Here is a 22,562-nt window from a genome sequence, read left to right as displayed (position 1 = left end):
ATGCCCCCCCCCCCCCCCCCCCCCCCCCGCTGGTCTCGAGCTCCGCTGTGCCCGCTGCGAGCCCGGGACTATTTTCACTGATTTGCTATTCTGCTCGGTACCACGGGGGTACTGAGCAGATTATCCCAGCCGGATGCCGCTATGTGAATAGGGGCGAAGTGCTGCGAGTGAGCTGCCGGAGCTTCGGCTCAGCCGATTCAGATGTTGGATCGGCTGAGTCTAAGCCCTTTTGCACTACGGCTGACCGAAGTGCAGCCAATGTACGGCTGAAAACAACCGTACTGAGCCGGAGTGAATAGCTGAACGTTGTTCGGCTCACTTCCCTTCGGCTGGGTTATGCACTCGGCTGCCTTCGGCAGCATTGTGAATAACCCCCTAAAAATCTTGATGGGGCTTACTGGTGAATTATATCCAATAACCCATTTGAATTAGATTTTTAATGAATGGATCTGCTGTTGCTTTTTGCCAGCATGGGGAAAATGCACCTAATGTTCCTCCTCCTTGCAGTTCCGAGTCACTGAGGCCTGTTCTTGTTGGTGGTGGGGGGGGGGGAGGCTATGAACTTTCTGACCATGAAAACGTTTCTTCAATTGCTCTTTTCTGGGTGCAGGCAAACCTTCTCGTCAGCTGACCTATCCTGGACCATATCTAGTTTGAGTCCGATGGGTAGATCTCCCCTAAAAGGTAGTCCACATAGTTCGGACTTAGATTATGTGTCACCCGACCACGTTTTCAACCAGATGGCTTTCCTAGAAGCATTTGTTAAAGCAGTGGTACTTGCTAAAAAATCTACAGATATCGTCAAAGGATTTGCAACATAAGGTACTGCTTTTAACAGAACTGGAAGGGACTTCAGAATCTGTTTTTCTAAGAGTCCTGGATTCTAGATGTGAGTATAAGTATGATAGCCACAAATCTAGAGTACACACAACACAGGTGGTTGCAAAGGACACCCCTACCTCCCAAGCCTTTTCAGGTCAGCTGAGCAGCTTATATATTCCCTAAGGTGTGTTTAGAGTTCCACCATATTGGTGCACCATGGCCTCAGACCTGTAAAGCACTGTGTGGCTAACCCACATTACACCAAAGGGGTCTCAACAGAGCCCAGTGCCCTCAGGAAACAATACAGGCTGACCCCCAGTTCTTCATCATAGCAGTAAAACATGTACGGCCTCCAAGGCTATGCTGAGGAGCAGCTAATCCATAGAGCTGAAAAATGAGCGCCACAGGCTCTGCAGCAACTAAAGGGGCTTGCTAGAAAAAAAACAATCTTGATAAAAAGCACAAAAAGTAAGAAAGAGTTTGCTTCTCTCTGTGGAGAGAAGTTGTCTGCTCTCCTGACACAAAAGCAAAAATAAACTAGAATATCATGGGAATGGGAAGGGGTATACTAGGCTGTCCTTATAGCTTTGTTTGCCAGCGTCCAGTCTCCTGACAACAGCAAAATAACCCAACATACCTGAATTACTCATCCCTGGCCCTTAATGTACACTTAAGAAAATAACTTTCATATTTTCATAAAGATTTGTAGATTGTCCACTAGGAGATCTTCACTGCAATGACATTACCTTCTTGATCTAACCACCACATAATACGGTTGATAGTAAGAGATACATGGCTGAAATTGTGTTTTTCTGAGAAATAAAAAACAAAATACTTACTCTTCAGGTTCATTCTTCATGTCCAGCCACTCACTGATATCTTTTTGTCGAGCCCCTTTTCCAAGCAGCCAACTGAAATATAAGATAAGACAGCAAAACATAAAATGTAGGCAAACAGGCACAAAGACAGCAGATGTAAACACATGTAGATCATCATAAGCACAATAGTGTAAACCCAACTGCAATCTTGACTTGCTACATGCTATAGTTCTAATTAAAACAAGCTCATTACGTTGAAAGGGATGGTGAATAATTTACCTCCAAGCACCAGCTAAAGGGCAAAACAGCATCACTGTATCCACATTGTTTTTTTTAATTAGGGGAGAATGAGGCCAAAAATCCCTGGTTAGGTCTTCATTGCTGCAGTTGTAGGGACAAGCTCACCAGTGCTCCACTGTAAACTAACCTCCCAGGTTCTTAAAGGAGAACAATGAGGTGAGTGATTTTCGCTCATCCCCATAGTTCTAGCCGACCTGTGACAATTAAACTGTCACAGGTCGGCTCAGTAGATCGAGAAGTGAGCGATCACATACCGGCACTTGCTCACTTCTCGATCCTGTCACTGCAGAGAGCCGTGACAGAGGAGGGACTAGATTCCCCCCTCCCCTATCCTCCAGCGCTGGCTGGCGGAACGGACGGGGCGGGTACAGCTGGCTCTGCCTCTAGATAGGCAGAGCCAGCTGTCACTCAAGCAGCTGGGTGGATCCAGACATAAATGTCGGGATCCGTTTCAGCTGCGGCGTCTCAGTATACCGCGAGCTGTAGCTCGCGGTATACTGAGCTTAGGGTGACGGGAGGACGCTAGTTTGTGTCCTCCCGTTACCCTTAGGAGAACTATGGGGAAAAGCCCTAACCCCATAGTTCTCCTTTAACACATTATTATGAAGAATAAAAGGAAGGATTTTAGCCACAAATGACAAGATAAAATGAATAGCCAATTAAAAGATAAAATAACAAAACCAGTTTTTGCTGATAAACTCAGTCTGATGACTAGCATCATTTAACATACTTTCTCTCAGAGCAGGTCGTCCTGGACCTGGCAGTCTGTTACTGCTCAGTAAGTACAGGAGAAGCAGCACAGTGATGAGCTCATCTCCCATTCACACTGCTATGGCCACTCGACATCCCCCTGCCATGTGAAACTGGGCAATAGAATACAGCCATCCTAGGTGCTTGTATACTCTGTGACTCATGGAGCAGCACATAACAACATGATAGAGATGACTACAATGTAACAAAGCCTGTGACTAGATAAGCAGATTTCAGCTGCACACACACAACTGGAATTGTATACGGATCAACCAACTTTAGAGACTTTTTATTAAGAGTGTTGGAGAGGAAAGATGAACGATACATCTAGATCCTGTGGCATATTATGATGGATTGTGCAGTATGTGGACATTGAAAGCACGGGTGTGTATGCAGGTTTTTGTTTCTAGGAAGGAGGAATGGACTCTGTTCTATTTTGAAGGAAACCGCAGAATAATTCCACCGTGCATTATGTAATAGTGCATTATTAAGTACACACATTAAGGAGATGTCATACAATCAAGGTTCTAAGCATCTGTGATAATGTGACGTGTGGTGCCTACAATTTCAGAAATAATGTGATGCCTCTGAATATGGTGTAAATACATCCACAGGAAGAATCATTTATTGGTGTGTGTGCATATGTGAGAGATATTGCCCTGGATATGTGAGGAAAGTATTTGTGAAGTCTGGTCATTTTTTCCCATGCAGAGGAGTTGTAAACCCTTGAGATGATGTAGCACATGGATGGGTAGTACATATATACGATTGTAAAAAAAAACATTTGACACAGGAAGATTGTAGTTCTCTAAATAAAAAATTAAACAAGGGTGGATGCACACTAGAGACATAGAGGGGAATTTATCAAAACTGGAGCAGTTGCCCATGGCAACCAATCAGCTTATCTCTTCAGTTGAGATTTGAAAATGAAAGAGAGAAGCTGATTGGTTGCCATGCACAGCTGCTCCAGATTTTGTCTGCTCTGGTTTTGCTAGATTCCCTTCATAATGGCCTTTATAACTGGAATATATTATGTGAGGCATGTTGCTTCTATAATATATGGTTGTGCAGTGCATATGAATATGAAAGGAGATAATCCTGTTATAGGAAGATTGTGGCCCCTTAAATGGAATTAAGGGTGAATACACACTAAAAGACATTTCCATTATAAATCAGAAAATATAGCTTGAGGTACATGCTGCTTCTGTGATTGCGATGATCAGAACTGCTAAAAGGAAGCAGCGGTGGACATACAAATAGACATCTATTTACCATCAGTATGGAATATACATTATGGGTTATGAATGATAAGGAACTTTTTACTAGAGACTTATCTATCATAAATGTTATTGGTGGGCCGTAGGATTTATAGTGGAATGTGGACAATTGTCCGGGATGTTAAACCAAAATATGCACTTTATGAGGTGGCTCTTTGAGAGTGGAGGTACTCCACAAGTAGTGCACTGTAATTTTAATGACCGATCAGTCATGTTAAGATTGTTATGCAAAAAGGTGTTTTTACTTTTTCTTTCTAATTGTATAAGAAATTGTATTTTTCTTTGAACAAAGCTACCATAATTTAAACAGTTTTATTCCTGTCTGGTGTGGCAGAATTTTGTCCTGTATTAAAAAGGGGATGTATTGCAGGGACAAGTCTATAATTTTGCCACTTTATAGATCATTGGTTCGACCTCATCTGGAGTACGCGGTCCAGTTCTGGTCACCAGTACTAAGAAAAGATGTCCTTGAGTTGGAAAAAGTCCAGCGGAGGGCAACCAAACTAATTAGGGGTATGGAGGACCAGAGCTACGAGACAAGGCTACTAAATTTAAACATGTTCACATTGGAGGTGAGGAGATTAAGGGGGGATATGATCTCCATGTACAAAATGTTCAATGGTGGTAGCAACATTAGCGATAAACTGTTTAAAATTAACTCCATTACAAAAACTAGAGGCCATCACCTAAAATTGGTGGAAAAAAAATTCCAGCACAAGGGGCGAAGGGGGTTCTTCACAGTAAGATCAGTTAGGGTCTGGAACTCACTGCCACAGGCGGTGATTTCAGCAAATAATGTGGAATTGTTCAAGAAACTTTTGGACGATTTCTTAAGGGACCGTAATATACAGGGGTACAGGTACTCCTAGAATGAGATCCTAATAGGTTGGACTTGATGGACTCATGTCTTTATTCAACCTCAAATACTATGTAACTATGTAAGAATTGCTATAACACATACTGTGAATGGTGAATGTTTCCATTAAAACATGTGGTGGCCGCTTGGTTATATTTTTTATCATCTCAACTTCAAGTGCTGGTAGGATGGGACAGGGCGCATCCTCAGTCTTTAATATATTATCTTATCTTTTTCAGGGGGTAAACCCTTTATATTATTTTGGAGACTAAGGAATATATTACAACATATTCTTATAGTCCAACGGTGGGATTGATGGGGAAAATTTGGGAGCTGGCAAAGAAGTTGATGGGTTTTATGTAATGATGTCACTTTCTGATTATTACAATAACCGAAGTGTGGGATCTGAAGAATACAAATGTTTTCACTGCTTGTTTTTGTAATGGTTAGATATGTTATGCTAATGTTCAGATGGTGTTGGCTGTATGTAACTATTGTAGAGTCTATGTGTATTTATTAGCAGTTTTTGTAGGTTTGTTAAAAATGGAAATATAAATGATCTGATTTAAAAAAAAAAAAAAAAACCTGGCATACAGCTATATATTGTGTGTTTAGGGGTTAACTGTGAAGTTACCCGACCCTAGTGATGATTACTCTCGGTCTGCTGGCACTTGGATTGTTGTCCTGTGAGCTGGAAAATCTTTATACAGAGTGATGCCGAGAGTGCCATCCTCCCTTTTTGACAGCAGAGGTACTGCAACAGTCACAACATCAACCTGCTTTAGACTTCCTATTGACTTGTAAAGGGACAGAAGCAGTTCTGATGCCAATAAAAGTCCTAGCTTTGGTACTGTAAAGATGTAGCCAGAAACAGGCGAGTGTTGTCCATAACAACCCATCAGGAAAACGGAATTAGAAAAAAACAGCTAAATTTGGATTTGTCTGCATCCTTTTACTCAATTTGAAAGGGATCCATGTCTGTTTCTCCAATTCTACTGGCTGGGAGCAGAAGAGTGAAAAAAACATAATAAATGAATGAAAATATTACACCACAGAGAGACTTGCTGCACCAAGCTACTTACACCAGATACTGGTCTCTAAGTTTACGCAGCTGCAAAAGGTCTGGCTTCAAGCTGTTCATTGTTTTGTCAATTTCACGATTTTCATTTGCTTGCTTTTTTAAGTCTTGCTCCAGTTTCTTCTTGCTGTCATGAATTTCGGTCACTCGAGACTTTAACTTTTCAGAATTCATTAAGATCCTATTGGTGAAAATAGTAAAAACAGATGTGAAAAACCAGGCAAAATCTGGGAGTACAGGAATGTAAAGCCCTGCTTCATGCATATATGTACAGTTCTATAAAACACTCTCTACAGCAGTGGTTCTCAACCTTTCTAGGGTCGGGACCCCTTGGTAACATTTGCCAAGTTGTGGTGACCCCCAAAGGAAAAATTTAGGGATGCGCTAGGAGAGAGCAGAGCAGTTACAGACCGGATCAAAACTGCGTCCAATGTATTCCAATGGTATTTTGGGCTCTAGTTCACACAGCAGCGTTCTGTTACAGAGCATGTAAAAAAATGCAGCAAGCCCTATTTTACCTGTTCTGGAACGCATGCAAACGCATCAAAAACGCATGCAAACGCCCTGAAAGCCCATTTTAAACTAAAAAAACACAAAACCTGCGGTATAACACACTGCACTGCGCATGCAGAAACTCATGCAGATCTTGTCTGCATTTGGTGTGAACAAGCCCTAAGGGAATTTAGACTGCAATATCATAAAAATGTGTAAAACAGTATTAGTTCTTTCGCTGCCAATAATGAGTAATGGCTTTAAAACGCGTAAAAACAAGCTCATGGCCCATTTTATATCAATAATGTAAATAAATAAAAAATATATTGTAATAAATAAAAGCTAAAAAAAGCCCCCCCGCTGCTCCATACAAACAAACGCGCACACAAGGTGTGTACGCGTATGCAAACGGTTGCAACACATACACTGGCTGCACATGCCAGAGTGAGAGGAATAATTTTAGATGTATCATTCACAGTTACCTCTAAACTGATGAGTTCTAAAGGCATTTAAAACATCACTTATTAGATCATTTTGGGTACCTTCGCTTTTCCTTGTTTCATGGAAAGTTTCACAGTTTTCAGGCCTGGCATATTTGGTATCTATTTACTTGTATCAGCCTCATCTATTTTATTGCCCCAAAAGTGAGGCATTTTAGTACAATTTGCTTTTAATGAAAAAAGGATTTTTTTTGTACTCACCATTAAATCATTTTCTCTGTGCTCATTGAAGGGCACAGCTCTGATTTACATAATCCCCAAATGGGTATATCAACATTTGCGTGAGTAGACGCAACTAAGGCCCCGTTCACACCTGTGATTAGAGTCTATTTCGAATCCTGCGGCCAGATTCACAGGTGTATGTGAACAGATGCTGTGGCACAGCCTAAACAAATCAATGACAGGCAGACGGAGGAGGCTGCAGCTGATTAAGATGTAATCGGACATTGCCAATTACATGCAGTTAGGGATAGGTAATCGCCTCTCAATTAAATTAAATAGATGCCAGAGGCTGAAAAATCCAGAAAGCACTAACTGCCGAGCTAGAGAGTGCCCTGACCGGGAAAGGAGGAACCTTGTCCTAGAGGTCAAAAGCCTGGAAGAAAAGCTATCGAATCCACCTAATGAAAGTGAAACAAGAATCAGGCTGTTCCCCCGAAACATTCAGGGAGAATTAACAAAGCTGGACTGGAGAGAATGAATATGAGCTGAGAGATAAGAAAATAAAAAAAAAACACAACTGAGGATCAGCGCAACAAGCTACTTGAAGAACTGTACAGTACACCTGAAGCTGGTATCGGATGAGACCTGAACATCCATCAGGCAAAACCTGAAAAACAGAAGACCAGGTGGCAGCCTTGCAAATTTGAGAAACAGTAACCTGATGCCAAAGGAAAGAGTGGCGCCAACCCTTGAAACCACTAGTTTGAATAATAGTCTGTGTGAGCCAACAAGAAATGGTGGCACAAAAAACTGGTTCACCCTCACAGGGGATCATCAGGAAAGACTAAAAGTGATGGTCTCTTACTACCTGAACTGCATCCAAGCAATGGAGGGAAATCTTCTGATAAACTGGAACAATGTCCTGGTTGAGGTAAAAGGCCCAAACTCCGTTAGGAAGGAAGAAGGTTCTAGGCCTCAAAACCTTCAGCCGGCTGGCTCGATGCTGATTGGCTGGGAAGCCGGCTTCTCAGACAATCAGCATTGAGACGGCTTCACGGCCAATCAGGAAGCCTGGAGGCGGGTCATTCCCCCTACAGCACTGCCAGTCAGTAAAACATTTTTGGGAAGGTATTGGAGCATTTGGGCAGTACAAGTACTCGCCCAAATACTCGGTATCATTGCATCCCTAGTTATCATGCAGCCTGAATTTACCAGCAACTGTTAATTTTAGAAGCAATATTTCCAAAAAAAACAGCAGAGGTGAAAAAGATGTCCATCCACCTTGAGGACACTACAGTGGCATGCAAAAGTATTCAAACCCCTTCTTGGCATTTTTCCTATTTTGTTGCATTATCACCTGGAATTAAAATTGGGGCTTTGTATCATTTGATTTAGGCCTCATTCACACACAACGCAAGCAAAATTGTATATTGCGTATATACACGTCTAGACACGCGTCTATGCGCGTATATACGAGCGTCTATGCGTGCACTATATGCAATCCCAGAATGCATCACTCGTAATGGAATTTTAATGTGCTGTACGCGCGTATATGCGCGGCAGTGTGAATGAAGCCTTACACAACATGCCTACTACTTTAAAGATGCAAAATATTTTTTATTGTGATACAAAGAAGAAATAAGAAACATGAGCATGCATAACTATTCATCCCCCCAAAGTCAATACTTTGTACAGCCACCTTTTGCAGAAATTACAGCTGCAAGTCTCTTGGGGTACATCTCTATAAGCTTGGCACATCTAGCCACTGGGATTTTTGCCCATTCTTCAAGGTAAAACTGCTCCAGCTCCTTCAAGTTGGATGGGTTTTGTTTGTGTACAGCAATCTAAGTCATGCCACAGATTCTCAGTTGGATTGAGGTCTGGGCTTTGACTAGGTCATTCTATAACATTTTTAAATGTTTCCCCTTAAACCACTCGAGTGTTGCTTTAGCAGTATGCTTACGTCATTGTCCTGCAGGAAGGGGAAATTCCATCCCAGTCTCAAACCTCGGGCATACTGAAACAGGTTTCCCTAAAGAATTTTCCTGTATTTAGCACCATCCATCATTCCTTCAATTCTGACCAGTTTGCCTATCCCTGTCAATAAAAAAATATCCCCACAGCATGATGCTGCCACCACCATGATTCACTGTGGGAATGGTGTTCTCGGTGTCATGAGGGGTCTTGGGTTTGCCCCAGAAAGCTCAATCTTAGTACCTTGCTCCATATGTTTGGGGAGACTCCCACATGCCTTTTGGCAAACAGCAAACGTGTTTGCTTATTTTTTGTGTAAGCAATGTTTTTTTTTAGATGATATACAGCAGTAGTTACAGACATGAAGACAAAACTAGATAAAACAAGAATACAAGACACAAATAAAAAAGAGCAAAACTGTATAATATGAAGAAAAAATATTATATGTTATTTAAATTATTATAAGTATATACATACGAGTAATTTAAAATAATAAATAAACCTAACTGGCAATTTTGTTTTCATAGACGTTTTCACCTTGCTTCACCCTTTTTGCAGCTCAGTGCTGCCATTCTCCTCCAGCTGGTTTCAGCCACTTCCTGTCTATATACACTTGCTCTAGCATTGTTTTACATCATTAAGGACAGGCTACATGTCTGTGGCATGGCCACTTGAAGCTTTCCCCAGTGGCATATATGACAGGGTGTCAGTGTCAGTTGTCACTCTGTCATCCCTTTACAGAAAGTGTCATCCCTTTACAGTTGTAAAGTTGTATACAGTTGTCATCCCATTACAGAAAGTGTCTGAACAACAACTTTAATTGCAGATCACTAGATATTTTAATAAAAGCTGCATAATTAAAACATTGAAAACATTTTGGAAATCATATAAACATTCCAAATTTTTTATGAGATTTTATTGATTAGGTTTACATATACATTAGGAAATGCTTACCTCTCAACCTCCTGGTTGTTGCCCTCTCTACGACACTTTTCAATGTAGTCCTTTGTGAAGGCTTCTTGGGTCTGACACTGCTCTTCAAAAATTTTGATTGTTTCTTTGAAAGCTTCAATGGCTGTGCGCTTCATCTGTAGTTCCTGTTACAAGAAAACAGAGAACGTGGATTTTAAAATGCTACAAAAGTGCAACATTTATCTACAGTACACAAATAATTCATGCCAAGGGCATACCTGAGTGGTTCTGGTATATTCCTCATAAAGAGAGTCAAATTCCCGGCTTTTGTCTCTGTACTGCTGATTATAAACCTTAAGCTGCTCGCCTACAGCTTCTACGCTGTCCTCTTTAACAATCTGCTCCTATATTTACATAAAACAAAAGATCGTAATTAAAAGGTACTGTATAGTGGTTTTGTACATTTTCTTTTACATACATTATAGTAAAAACAGATGTAAAGCATCAGTTCAAAAACAAACTTGTCATTTATGAACAGAACCTGAAAACTAGCTCAGTCATGAAGGGGTTAATAAATACAACTAAAATAAAACGGTTTCAAAACAATATAGTTTCCATGAAACAAACAGCAAAGGAAAAATAAAAACATTTAAATGAGATAGCCAGACAAATGATTGCTAACCTGCTGGTATTTGGACATGGGGTACAGCAATTTGATGTCCAGTTTGGGGTTGTACTGAGCCAGAGACTCATGCCTGTAATGTGTAATGAGACCCACCACTGATGTAAATGTTAGGGGTTCTGAGAAGCCATACATATTATCTCGATGGAATATCTTGATCAGTTTGTTGTTTCCTCCTTTCCTAAAAAGTAAATATCTTGATGAGCATCCTCACACAATATGTCAAAAAACGTATTTTTCATTGAAATGCTTTCATTGAAGAGTAAACATAATTGTTGCATGTGTATATAAAACCGGTATAAAGAACAGTATCAAGTTCAGAACAAGATCAGAAACCAGATATCTGTAGAGGCATTAGCATAGTACTCAAAACAGGATAGCCGGTTTACTATGTCAAGCAAGGCAGAAGGAGCATGATATGGTAAGAGAGGCACAATAGAGGGGAGGAAGATGCCAGTTGGGAGAAAGAGGGTAGGGAAACAGAAAGGAAAAGATTAGTGAAGGGGGAGGTTGGGAAGAGGGAGGTAGAGACCTAGGTATTTAACACATTGTATGCAAGTCATCCTATTACTGGCATAGAGCGTGAGTCTAAGTGGCAAGTAGGCTTCAATATACAGGAGTCCATATCTTTTCAAATTTTGTCAAAGTGTAATTTTGCAGTACCGTAACCTCTTCATAAAAAACTTCACAGAATACAAAGCAAAAGGATTGAAGGAGACTTCCAAGCTTGAACCAGCACCTGTTTAACAGCTGTAAGGATGTGTGTGACCAATTTAAATTTGGGTATGTGTACAGATTTTTTTTTTTTTTTATTAAGGTCAGCTTCAGCAAACTCTTTACAGGCAGTGTTTCCACATGTGCAGAAATTACCCTTCCATTGGGCAAACTGGAAAGCAATGAGAAGGGTAGCCAGGGACAGAACCAGAATGGGAGATTTGCGAACTTGGTGCCAGGTAAGAGTGCTTTAAAATTCACCTCTATTGCAGGTCACCCATAATAGGGGTCCGCTGTTGAAGGAAATGTTTTATCTTGAGATCCTGAAAACTTCCACTGGCCGAAGTTGGTGGGAGGCTTGTAGAGTATGGAAGAGGATCATCTTAAAAGGGTTTGGAAGTGTTTCACTAAATAGAGCTTGCCTCTCATCCATTTTCTAACAGCCTCAAAAATGATATTTTAATGCCTTACAGCCATGAAAGCGAGAAAGCACTAAAACAAGGGACTGCTTGCAGATCATAGTGCTGCCAGTAACACATTGCGTCTGAAGCTGGCATCCAAAGAGACATCCACCTGGTAGGACTGATAGAATGTTTGAAATTAAGGCTAGTATGCAGCCTTGCAGGCATGTGAAACTGAGGTGCCGAAAAAACAACCAAAAAGCGCTCACAGCCTTGGTGAGGAAAAAGGAAACCTTATGATTGAGGCCATAAGCTTTAACTTTGCTATGACGGATACACTGTGTAATGGTGGAATTAGAGGCCACCTGGTATGACAAACTGGAAATCTGTTTTTATGAAGGAAGCCGATGGCTGAAAAATAATCACAGACAGCGTGGACCACATCCGGAAAACAAAGGGAGATCTCCTTCTGGTGAAATTATGCCAGACGCAAGAACGATAGTACAATGTCCTGGTTGAAGAAACCCTGTCCTCTTGATTTTTCTAATATATATATATTTTTATTGTAAGGTAGAGGTAAGGCAAGGGAAATATCTCTAGCCAGTATAATGACCTGTAAGGTGCCTCTTTCCTTCATTCACTAAATGAATGCTGATTGCTGCCATATTGTGGCGGATGTCAGCAGACCCACCTGCCATTCATCTGACTGTCATGAGAAGCTGTGGCAGGATCTTGACTTTGGTATGTCCTGTTTTGCCATAACCTCATGCTTGTAAACAGGCCAACACGGGGGTAAAGTAGCATTGTAAAGCAAATGGCCATGGAGAGAAAAGTTAAAAACATCTGGGAGAGACAAACGTCTATCATTCAATGCAGTTGCTATTGAGAAATCTACTCAGTAGATCAGCATCCATACCTATGGGCAGGACACAGTGAGACACACTTGCCTACAGTCTCTTAAGGCTCCATTGACACCTGAGAATGGCTGATCACATTGTCACAAATTTCTCTGTGTGATCTGTAGGTGGGAGGTACAGTATAATACAATGACAGATGCCACAGCCCGCAGCTGTTTTCAGGCCATTTGCAAGTAATCAAACAGACTGCGATCACCTGCAGACGGTTGCACCTGGATTCAAACAGTGAATTTCCAGGTGTGGCCATCTGCAGGTAATCGTAGCCTGTAAACAGATGCAACTGTGGGCAGTGACATCTTTCATTGTATTATACAGCCCGCAGAAGATCGCATGGAGGAATTCTTGTGACTCATGCGATTGGCACCAAAAATGAAAGAAAAAGTGGTTAAACTACCTGGACGGGGCAGAAAAAGGGAGCTATCAACGGCTGCAAACAGATTTCTGAGAAGGCAGGTTGAGAAAACCCCTTCAGTGCATGCAAAAGACCTGCAGCAAGACTTGGTGGCAACAGGCAATGATGCCCTATGGATCAGCGGTATGTCTGGAGAAAATAGTATGAAACATATACTGAAAGAACACTCGGCTTACAGTTAAGCATAGTGGTGGCTCAGTGATGCTCTGGGACTGCTTTGCATCCTCTGGCACTGGAAAAATGCAGCATGTGGAATGTGAGATTGATTCATTGAAGTATCAGGAAATCCTAGGAGAAAAGATTCTACAGTGGCGATCACAGTCACCTGACTTGAACCCCATAGAAAATTTCTGGTGGGATTTGAAGAAGGCAGTTGCAGCACACAAACCAAAGAATAATAGTGAACTGGATACCATTGCTCATGAGGAATGGGCTAAGATTCCTCAGGAACGATGCCAGAAGCTGATGTCTGGTTATGCATCTCGTTTGCAGCAGGTCATAACAGCAAAATGGTGCTCTAAGTACTAAAGATGCTCATCATGAAAGGGTTTAATCATTTTGAGACTGCAGAAGTCGTTAAAAGTAGCATTTTCAGTTGAATTTGGGGAAACGACTTGAAACATTTGTTTTGTTGACCTATTTACTTCTACTAAGTACGGAACTTCGTATCTCAACATCCCTAGATCAAACCAATAGGAAGGGGCAGAGCCAAGCATCAACTCCCTAGGTGAAGTTGAAATTAGCATGATAGAGAGCCTGTAGTCTCACGTCTTCCAAGAAACTTTAAGACTAAGCTTAATGTAGCTGATGGTAATCAAACATTTACAAGCAACTGCTGGGAATTGACCAAAATTATCATGGTTTCTGTTTAAGTCATGTTTCCTATATACGCCATCGAGAACCAGAAATAGTGTAATGAACAGGACATAAAACTGACTATCTTTTGGTTATTAAAAATTACAAAATATTTTTACCTGATAGTAAGCGTATATTCCCTCAGAATTTTGCTGTAAGCATCTCTCACCAAAAATGTCCCATCTGGTGTATCCCGGAGTTTATCATTCACCTCTTCTCTAAAGTCATGCAAATGAAAAAAAAATTCAAAATAAGTATTGTCAATTTACAAAAATATACACCCTTTAACAAAACCCCTTTGTCGAACCCCTGAAACCCTTAATAAAGAACTACTTGGCCAAGGGTCTTAAACCACTTTTACTGATGTGAATGTGCAACTATGTAAAGCAATGCATACATTTTCAGCGCTATACAAATACCTGTAATAAATAAATAAAATAATCTATGTGTGTTCTGTTCCTTCCACACCTCCTTTACAATAGCTGTAGAATAGTCATGCATGTCCAACTTCCTAGTATGCGGTGAAACACATTTTTCCTCCCCTCTGAATATGCACAGCCATGTCACCATTGCAGACAGCGTATCACTGAAACTACAAATTTATGTAGCTTCTATGCGTTCGTACATGTAGCGTTGATGGTAGCAGTAAAACCCTGCCTTCAGGATAGCCCTTATTTGTCAATCACTTCAAAACTTCTCCTCTTTTACCCAGAGTTTGACAGAGCTGCTTAAGCATCTAAGCTTGCTGGTCTCATTGTGAATATGTAGTCCTTAGAAGGCATCCGTGTATCATGTGAAGCTGCGGAAAAGGCGCTGTAATTGCATGCAGAAATCGCAGGAACTAATACACGGTCAGAAGATAGGCCACACAGAATTATTTTCCACACAAATTCTATCATCTGGCAAAATGAGCTCCATCTACACACAGGAAGGAAGTTTTTATATATAGTATATCTATACGGTATATATCTATATATAGATATATACACAGGGGTGTGGAAATTTTTAAAAAAACTACTTGTCCAAGGACTAAAGCGGGGGCCGAATCTACTTGTCCCTCATGACAATCTACTTGTCCTGATACAAAAAACATTATTTTAACCAAAACCGTATTTTGATTGCATCACTTCCGGTCCCTGGGCTGTCAGTTCTGGGTTCCTGAAGCCCAGCTATAAGCTATTGAAGTGCGATCTGCACTTCAATAGCTTATTTCTAGTGTAAAGGTGACACTGGGGGTCTCTTGGACCCCCAGCATCACCTTAAAGAGTACCTGTCACCACCATCTGCTATCACATGGGGGGCTTGTAAGCCCCCCTATGTGATAGCAATCAAAGTAAAGTAAAAAAAATAACAGTTTTTAAAATTAAAATGAAATAAAATAAATCTAAAAATAATAAAAAACTAATTTTTAAAAGTCTCCCGCGAGCACGTGCATCGCCACGTAATCACGCATCGGGTGCGCCTACGTATGAAAACGATGAACGCGATATACATGTTGGGTATCGCCGCACACGCCGGAGTGAGAGCAAAAATTCTAGGGCCAGTATTTTTGGGTATCTCTAAATTGATCACCTGTGGGGGCTTTTAAACCGTTGTCCATGGACTTTTTGGGGTACTGAGGTTTGTCACCGTTTCACGGACGCACACAATGTTTAGCCTGGTCATGTTGGGTATCTATTTACTCATTGTAACCTCATCTTTTATATTTGATAAAAAAAAAATGGGTATTTTATTGTGTTTTGGGGCATTTAAGTACATTTTTCACTAAATTGTGGGGTTTGATAAGGAGTTGCGCTAATATCGTGCAACATAAACATTTGCAACTGCCGCCATTTTATTCTATAGGGTCTTGCCTTTCATAAAATAGATATAATGTTTAGGGGTTTTAAGTAATTTTCGGGCCTCAAATGTGGAATATAACATGGGTGCAAAAAATGAAAAAAAGGCCTCAGTCATGAAGGGGTTAAAGGGTTCCGGAGGGCTTGGCTGCGATGGGGGTTAAAGCATATCTATTTTCTATATCAGTTAGGTACAACATACATTATCTGGTGAGTAAACAGGAATCACAAATAGAATAACACCTAGTTGAAAGACTATGTGGCACTAAATGGTGTATGATGTTTTAGAAAAACCCCAAAACAAAAATATTGAACTCACCTAGAAACGTCCCCCCAGTACCATTCTGCCTCCTGCAATGTTCCCCCACCTATGATGGTTGGACAGGCTGGCGGTTTAGATTTTGTTGGCTTTGGAGGGAGAGCTAAAAAATAGCAAAGGAGCATAATGAAAGATCACATTTGCTAAAACATATCACTACATGCTCAGTTCACCAAGATGGGGAGATATTTTAATTCCACTCCTTATCTTCTATTATTTCATATTTATCTCATGACAATTTTCTCCTAAAAACATAAATATCACTTTAGTACACATTTTTGAAACATTTACTATTGCCACATTTTCTAAAACAAAATGTTATCTCTTTTATTTATTTTTATCACCACCTCAAAGATATGCTTTTCTTCCTTACTTCTTTACACATTTATCAAAACCCAGTTACCATAAGCCTGAAGCTAGTGTTTTTGTAAGGAGCACTAACCTGTGCAGTAATCTTTGTGAATAGACTTAGATTTCCATGATCAGAACAGCAATTAAAATAACAATGACAGTGTCAAAACGTTGAGTGACAAAACAGTTAAAATGTAGGCAGCAAAAAAAAAAAAAAGAATGTTCAACATTCAATGTTCAAGAATGTTAGCAGTTTTCTAAATTGAGTGTCTAGAGATATGAGCTATGCGCATTGAAAATGCCCAAACAAGGAGAAAACATCTTGGTAAACAAAGTCTCATTGAAGGCAAAATATGTTTATGCTATTTGTAAAGAAACAATAGATTTTAAATAAGAAACATTGCATAATGCATTTTAAAAAGAGTATTCACATGCATCCAGTATGTACGTAGCCTATTCATTTGAACAAACTGCCAACGCACTACAATGGATATGCACGATTTTTCCAGATAGAGGACACCACAACACATGGTAGAGCCTGGAACCCCCATAGCAAACACTTGCGATTGGGCTTATGCAAGAACCCGACTTAGTCTGAATACAAAGCTATGCAGGCATATGTATAAGCGATATAGATTTCTCAACCACTTAGGTTTTACTTTTACTGACGGGGTTACGCACAAAAGGGTGAAGAGTTTGGAGAAGGTAGGAGAAGTGAACAATCTAGGCCAAATCAGCTGATTTGGAAAAATTCTCCAATTCACCTCACTTTCCAGTTCAGATATGTTGTCCTAGATTGTTCACTTCTCCTGTCTTCTCCACCCTCTTCACCTTTTTGTGAATAACCCTGTGAGTCTCAAATTTCAGCTTGTGCCAGGGGTCAGAGTTCACCTGAAGTCAAACAGCTATTGCCCTGTTAAAGGAAACCTGTCACGAGCGAAATATGGGGCTGTTATTGCTGACCTAATTCTGAAAATGTTAACTGCATGGAGGTCAGAGGACTCATGCTGATATTTCAAGTGATTGTCTAGCCCAAAGTTTTGCCTTTGAGAGGTATTTTAATGCCAGGGCTCTGTTAAAGAGTTCTCCCTCACATCGTGTTTTGGTGACAACAGTTTCAGGGAGAGGTAAAAAAAACTCTCAATGGAACCCTAGGAAGCAAGTTCTATCTAAAACTAAACAAAAAAACTGGTAAGACTAGACTTTCAAGGAACTAATGTGGAAAGATTATTAAAGCAGTATTAAACTCTCAAGCGTTTTTCTACAATAATCAATCCATATTCAACCAACATACACTGTCCAGCAAAGTATTTCTTTATATTTTGCCCAATTACAGCCATCGTGTTTCTGAACAGCTGGCTTAAACTGTCTCAGCTCGGCTTCCCTGAATTTCCTTCAGTACAAGTTCACAAAAGGACAGAGCAGCTGCTGTCCAGCAGCTGTCCATCTACTAACTTGGAGAAGGGAGGAAAGGGGAGCAGGTAACAGGGGAGTGGCTTACCTTGCTGTTCATGTGTGTTTGTGGAGACACGCACAGATTACTAGCACACACAAGGGTGGCTCAATAGGGCCCAGGAAGGGAAAGGAGCTACCCTAAAACAGGATATCAGGGCCAGTGCTCATGGGACCAGCTGATTCTGCAGGAAGCTTAAACAGTTAAATATTGAGGAGCAGCATCCATTGTAAGTGATTTAATCAGCATCATTTGAAAAAGCTTATACTTTTGACTTTAATATCATTTTTACACCAGAAAAGATCAAAGTATGCATAATGGATATGCATCTGTGGCTCAAATTTTAAAGCAACTGCGCAATCATGACAACCAGGCAATAGCAGTGTCAGAATGTGAGATCAACGATGGTGCCCTTCCATGGTTTTCTAAATTAATTTGTGACAGGTGTTGTTTAACCTGAGGGCATGCAGTTAGCAACAACTTAGTTTCAGGAAATTTCGGACCCAATTAAATAGGTTTATTATTTTATAAATCATTCCATGGGTCAACATAAAATGGTCATTAAAGGGAGTTGCATGTTAAATTTGAGGCATGACATCAATGTTAATGACTTTACAACATGATAAGAGTACCTGGGGGCGGATGTTCTACAGGAACATTATCCTGCAGCAAAAGCTCCAGGAGCACAACAGGATAATCTGGCAACGCTTCTGCCCTGTACGTGAACAAAAAACCAGAATGAGAAAATCAGCAACAGGACATTCCAATAATTATACCTTCCAGTCTAAACAACATGTTTTCTACAATTTCTATTACATTTTCAATGGCAGATAAATTAAAGCTGAATAACAAGCAGACATAAAAACATCATTTAATGCAGTTGTGTATTAATTTTAAAACAAAATTAATTATTAAATTATTATTACATAGTATTTATATAGCGCCAACAGTTTGCGCAGCGCTTTACAATATAGAAGATATTACAATCACAATACAATTGAAGACAAGATGGTAAGGAGGGCCCTGCCCCTGGGGGCTTACAATCTACAAGAGGAGGGGTAAGTGATACATGAGGAGGTAAATGGATTTTACATAGAATAAGTACCTACATGTTTATCATCATTTGGTTATGGTCTGCACAGCTGTACGTTTTGCATTATTCATCATATTTCATATTATCCATATGCCATCTTGCCTAGTCTATTCATCAGCATTAGTAGGAGCTCATGAAGTGATGCTATAATCCCTTCATCAACTCCTCACTTCCTGTGAGGTAATGGATACAACACTGTCCTCAGTATTGTATCCATTACGTCACAGGAAGTTCTCTGTATGAACAATTTTTTTTTATTATTCTTTGCCAGGAACTGGGCTCTCTCCTGCTCTTTGCAGTTACTTGTTTTCAAAAATACAGCTGTCAACTAATAAGAAGGGAGAACAAAGGACAGGGCTGGTAGCAGCTACACTGGTCCATGCAGTGATGTTTTCAGTCCCTTCTGCAAAATGTAGCTGCACCATGAAAATTGATGAAGCTAGGAAAATACTTGTGTAAAAACATAAAGACCTGCAGCAAGACACACAGAATACCTTTTTGGGTAATAGTCCAGTTTTAAAATCAGTGGAAGTGACCATCTGCCTGTACCCAGTGTTGCATTACCATGCATCATCAGCAGAGGGAGAAGCTTAGAGCCACAGAGAGAGATGGACACTAAATTGGGACAGAAGCTGCAACAGCAGACAGCTGTATTTTCTGCAAAACTGAGCTCTCTGAACAAAGTAGTGTGTGTGTGTGGCAGTCAGCCAAATGATCCATGGTCTGCTCTGTTTTATTACACTGCATTTTATAATATGCATTATTAATATGCATTCAGGGCTTCATTGTTATAGCCTTAGGGGCTTGTTCACACCAAATGCAGACAAGATCTGCATGAGTTTCTGCACACGCAGTGCAGTGTGTTATACCGCATTTTTGATACGTTCTGGGCCGTTTTTGGTAGTTTAAGATGGGCTTTCAGTGCGTTCCAGGGCATTTGCATGCGTTCCAGAGCAGGTAAAATAGGGCTTGCTGCAGTTTTTTTACATGCTCTGGAATTGAACTCTGCGGTGTGAACTAGAGCCCAAAATACCATTGGAATGCATTGCTCCGGTCTGTAACTGCTCTGCTCCTGGAATATGCTTGGTGTGAACAAGGCCTTAGTGCCGTTGGTATGTCGGCAGTGCATGCATCTCTGTTTTTGGTTTAAAAACACTAGAAAAATAATGTTTAAAAAATGCAACAAATTGTAGCAAAAGTAACTTATGTGAAAACAAAATATGTCATGTGACATAGCTTGTAAGGCTACACTCCAGGCAAACATTACATAAAATGCACAACACATGTAAAAGAATAGACTGTCTGCACTGTCGTGTAGATGCCAGCCTCAGTATAAACACTTACACATACCAATAAATCAATAAGAGATAACTCCCCGGCTGTCCATGGAAAATTCCTAGGAGGGCCAACAATCAGGTATAAGGCATTGTCATCCACCACAAACCACATAGTACATATACAGCCAAAGAAAAAGACAGCGAGGTTTAACGCGAGTCACCCTTAGTTGGAAATATTACAGTGACAGCGTATAGTTACAATTTCTAATATTTTATTAATAGATCTGTTAAAATTATTCTCAATGAAGAACAAATTTAAATAATCAAGAGTGTCCTATTGACTGGCATTATAGTCCCACATAACTCAGCACCTGAAAGAGACAACCACATTTTTTAACTAAATATGTGTATAAAGTCAATAGACAGGGATCCTGAAGTGCTGACGAATGATTCTGCCTCGATGCATTTCGCCTTTACCGGCTTCCTCAGGAGAGGGACTTAATGCCTAAAGGTAATCAAGGCTACGCAATGTACACAGAGATACCCAAAGGTCACTGACCATACCACCCCTCCCCCCCCCCCCCCCCCCCCCCCACACTGCACAGGGGGGGCTGGGACCACAGGAGGGGCAAGGCCCCACTCAAATCACCAAAGTGGCGCTGTACATAATCTTTTAGTGAAATCCCTCCTTTGTGGCGAGACAGCACACCACCACACAGATGGGCTCCTCCCAGGTGTTGGGGGTAGCAGTGACATCTAGGGCTGCCACCTCTGGGTTTGCATCTCGCTGAAACTAGCAAATTTGTTTGGGAGCTTTTCTGTGGGCCCCTACCATTCCCTCTAGGTACAGCAACCTAGTAGATTCCTACTGGATCGTCCTCACCTACTACTTCAACCTCCACCTCAACCTCATTAACTGCCTGCTCCATGAGCAGAAGACTCCTCTCAAGGTTGTCAAGTCTTCTCAGTGTTGCAACTCACTCTTTACGATTTCTAATGTGAGCTTCCAGGAGTGCAACCTGCTCACATCTGTCACAGCGGTATTCAATGTGGAGCTGTTTCTCCATCTGTGAATACATGTGGCACACTGTGCATTGAGCAAATCCATCAACCTTGCCAGCACACCTTATCCAAGTTATTTATATTACTTAAAGGAAGTTTAAGATGTTACTTACAGCCAATTTGTTCACAAGCCTCTGTGAGACGTTTGTGTTTAGAACAACCACAGTTCTCTTGCCCTTGTTCACAAGTGGGTATTATACATTTGTCTTCTAATGCTTGTTCTGGCAGACTGGGCTAAAAGGCAGCCAGTTTAATCATTAGCTATTAAGGGTCCATTCATAACTGTCAGTTCTAATGCATTGCATTAACATGTGTTATGTCATGCGTTAACGATTGTTGCGTTAAGGCAGCCCGTAAAAATTGAATCGCCCGTCAATGCACCAGAATGGACACAAAAAAATCTGACATGCACCACTTTATTTTGATGCAGAGCACCAAAATGCATGGTAGTTTGTTACAGTACACTGTAGTGCACTGCAATGCATGTGCATCGGATGTGTGTTGGATCAATGTGCTGGGGGTGCCTTTGACAATGAATGGAACCGCAACATGCTAATGCAGGTGACACTCGTTAATGTACTTGAAAGGTGTGAATGGGCCGTTGGTTAATAATTGCCTGTAAAATCCTTTTATTAGAGTACATTGCAGGATATGAGATCTTGTCTATATATGTCTTGGAATATCTTGGAATATGGGTCATGCAGTTGCCTTCAGGTGAGTGGAGACTGGCAAAAAAAAGCAGCCATATATATGGACAGCCATATATAACATCGCCTCAGTTTTGTAGCAACCAATAAGGAGTGCAAGGACCTGTGTACTGTAAGGATTTTAAAAGGTGAGACGAAAGCCCCATTTTCTTAATCGCACATTACAGGACACAGAAACTTTTAGTCTTAGACCATGGCAGTCCAACTGAGGGGTGGGCAACACAGCAAACAAACGCCAACAGGCCCATGTAACAAAGGGGTCAAGAGAAAGGCTCCATAGAATTAAGAGCAGCTAGTAGCACCTTACAACTAAAACAATTCTCATTATGGATTAGTTGATTCCGATTGATTCAGCCTGCCGCCACAACTCTGCCCAGTGCTCAGCTGCTCCCCCTGGCCGCCGCAACTCTGCTTAGTGATCAGCCGCTCCTCCCCTGTCCGCCACCACAACTCTGCCCAGTGCTCAGCTGCTCCCCCTGGCCGCCGCAACTCTGCTCAGTGCTCAGCCGCTCCTCCCCTGTCCGCCACCACAACTCTGCC

General features: G+C 41.0%; 1 protein-coding gene across 1 annotated transcript in view; it reads right to left on the bottom strand.

Moving 5' to 3' along the window:
- Positions 1 to 22,562, bottom strand: part of PIK3R2 (phosphoinositide-3-kinase regulatory subunit 2) — a 43,599-nt gene that overhangs the window by 3,443 nt on the left and 17,594 nt on the right. The window contains exons 6-13 of the mRNA XM_018558928.1: positions 18,516 to 18,598; positions 16,080 to 16,182; positions 14,042 to 14,140; positions 10,624 to 10,804; positions 10,220 to 10,345; positions 9,984 to 10,126; positions 5,906 to 6,082; positions 1,662 to 1,733 (exon numbers count right to left, since the gene is read on the bottom strand). Coding sequence (XP_018414430.1) covers positions 1,662 to 1,733; positions 5,906 to 6,082; positions 9,984 to 10,126; positions 10,220 to 10,345; positions 10,624 to 10,804; positions 14,042 to 14,140; positions 16,080 to 16,182; positions 18,516 to 18,598 — 984 coding nt within the window. The remainder of the gene's footprint in view (positions 1 to 1,661; positions 1,734 to 5,905; positions 6,083 to 9,983; positions 10,127 to 10,219; positions 10,346 to 10,623; positions 10,805 to 14,041; positions 14,141 to 16,079; positions 16,183 to 18,515; positions 18,599 to 22,562) is intronic.

This window comes from Nanorana parkeri, unplaced genomic scaffold, assembly GCF_000935625.1.
Source record: "Nanorana parkeri isolate BGI_ZX_2015 unplaced genomic scaffold, ASM93562v1 scaffold369, whole genome shotgun sequence".
Lineage (NCBI taxonomy): Eukaryota > Metazoa > Chordata > Amphibia > Anura > Dicroglossidae > Nanorana > Nanorana parkeri.
The sequence above is the reverse complement of the archived record's forward strand: the minus strand, read 5'-3'. Positions and strand labels throughout refer to the sequence as shown.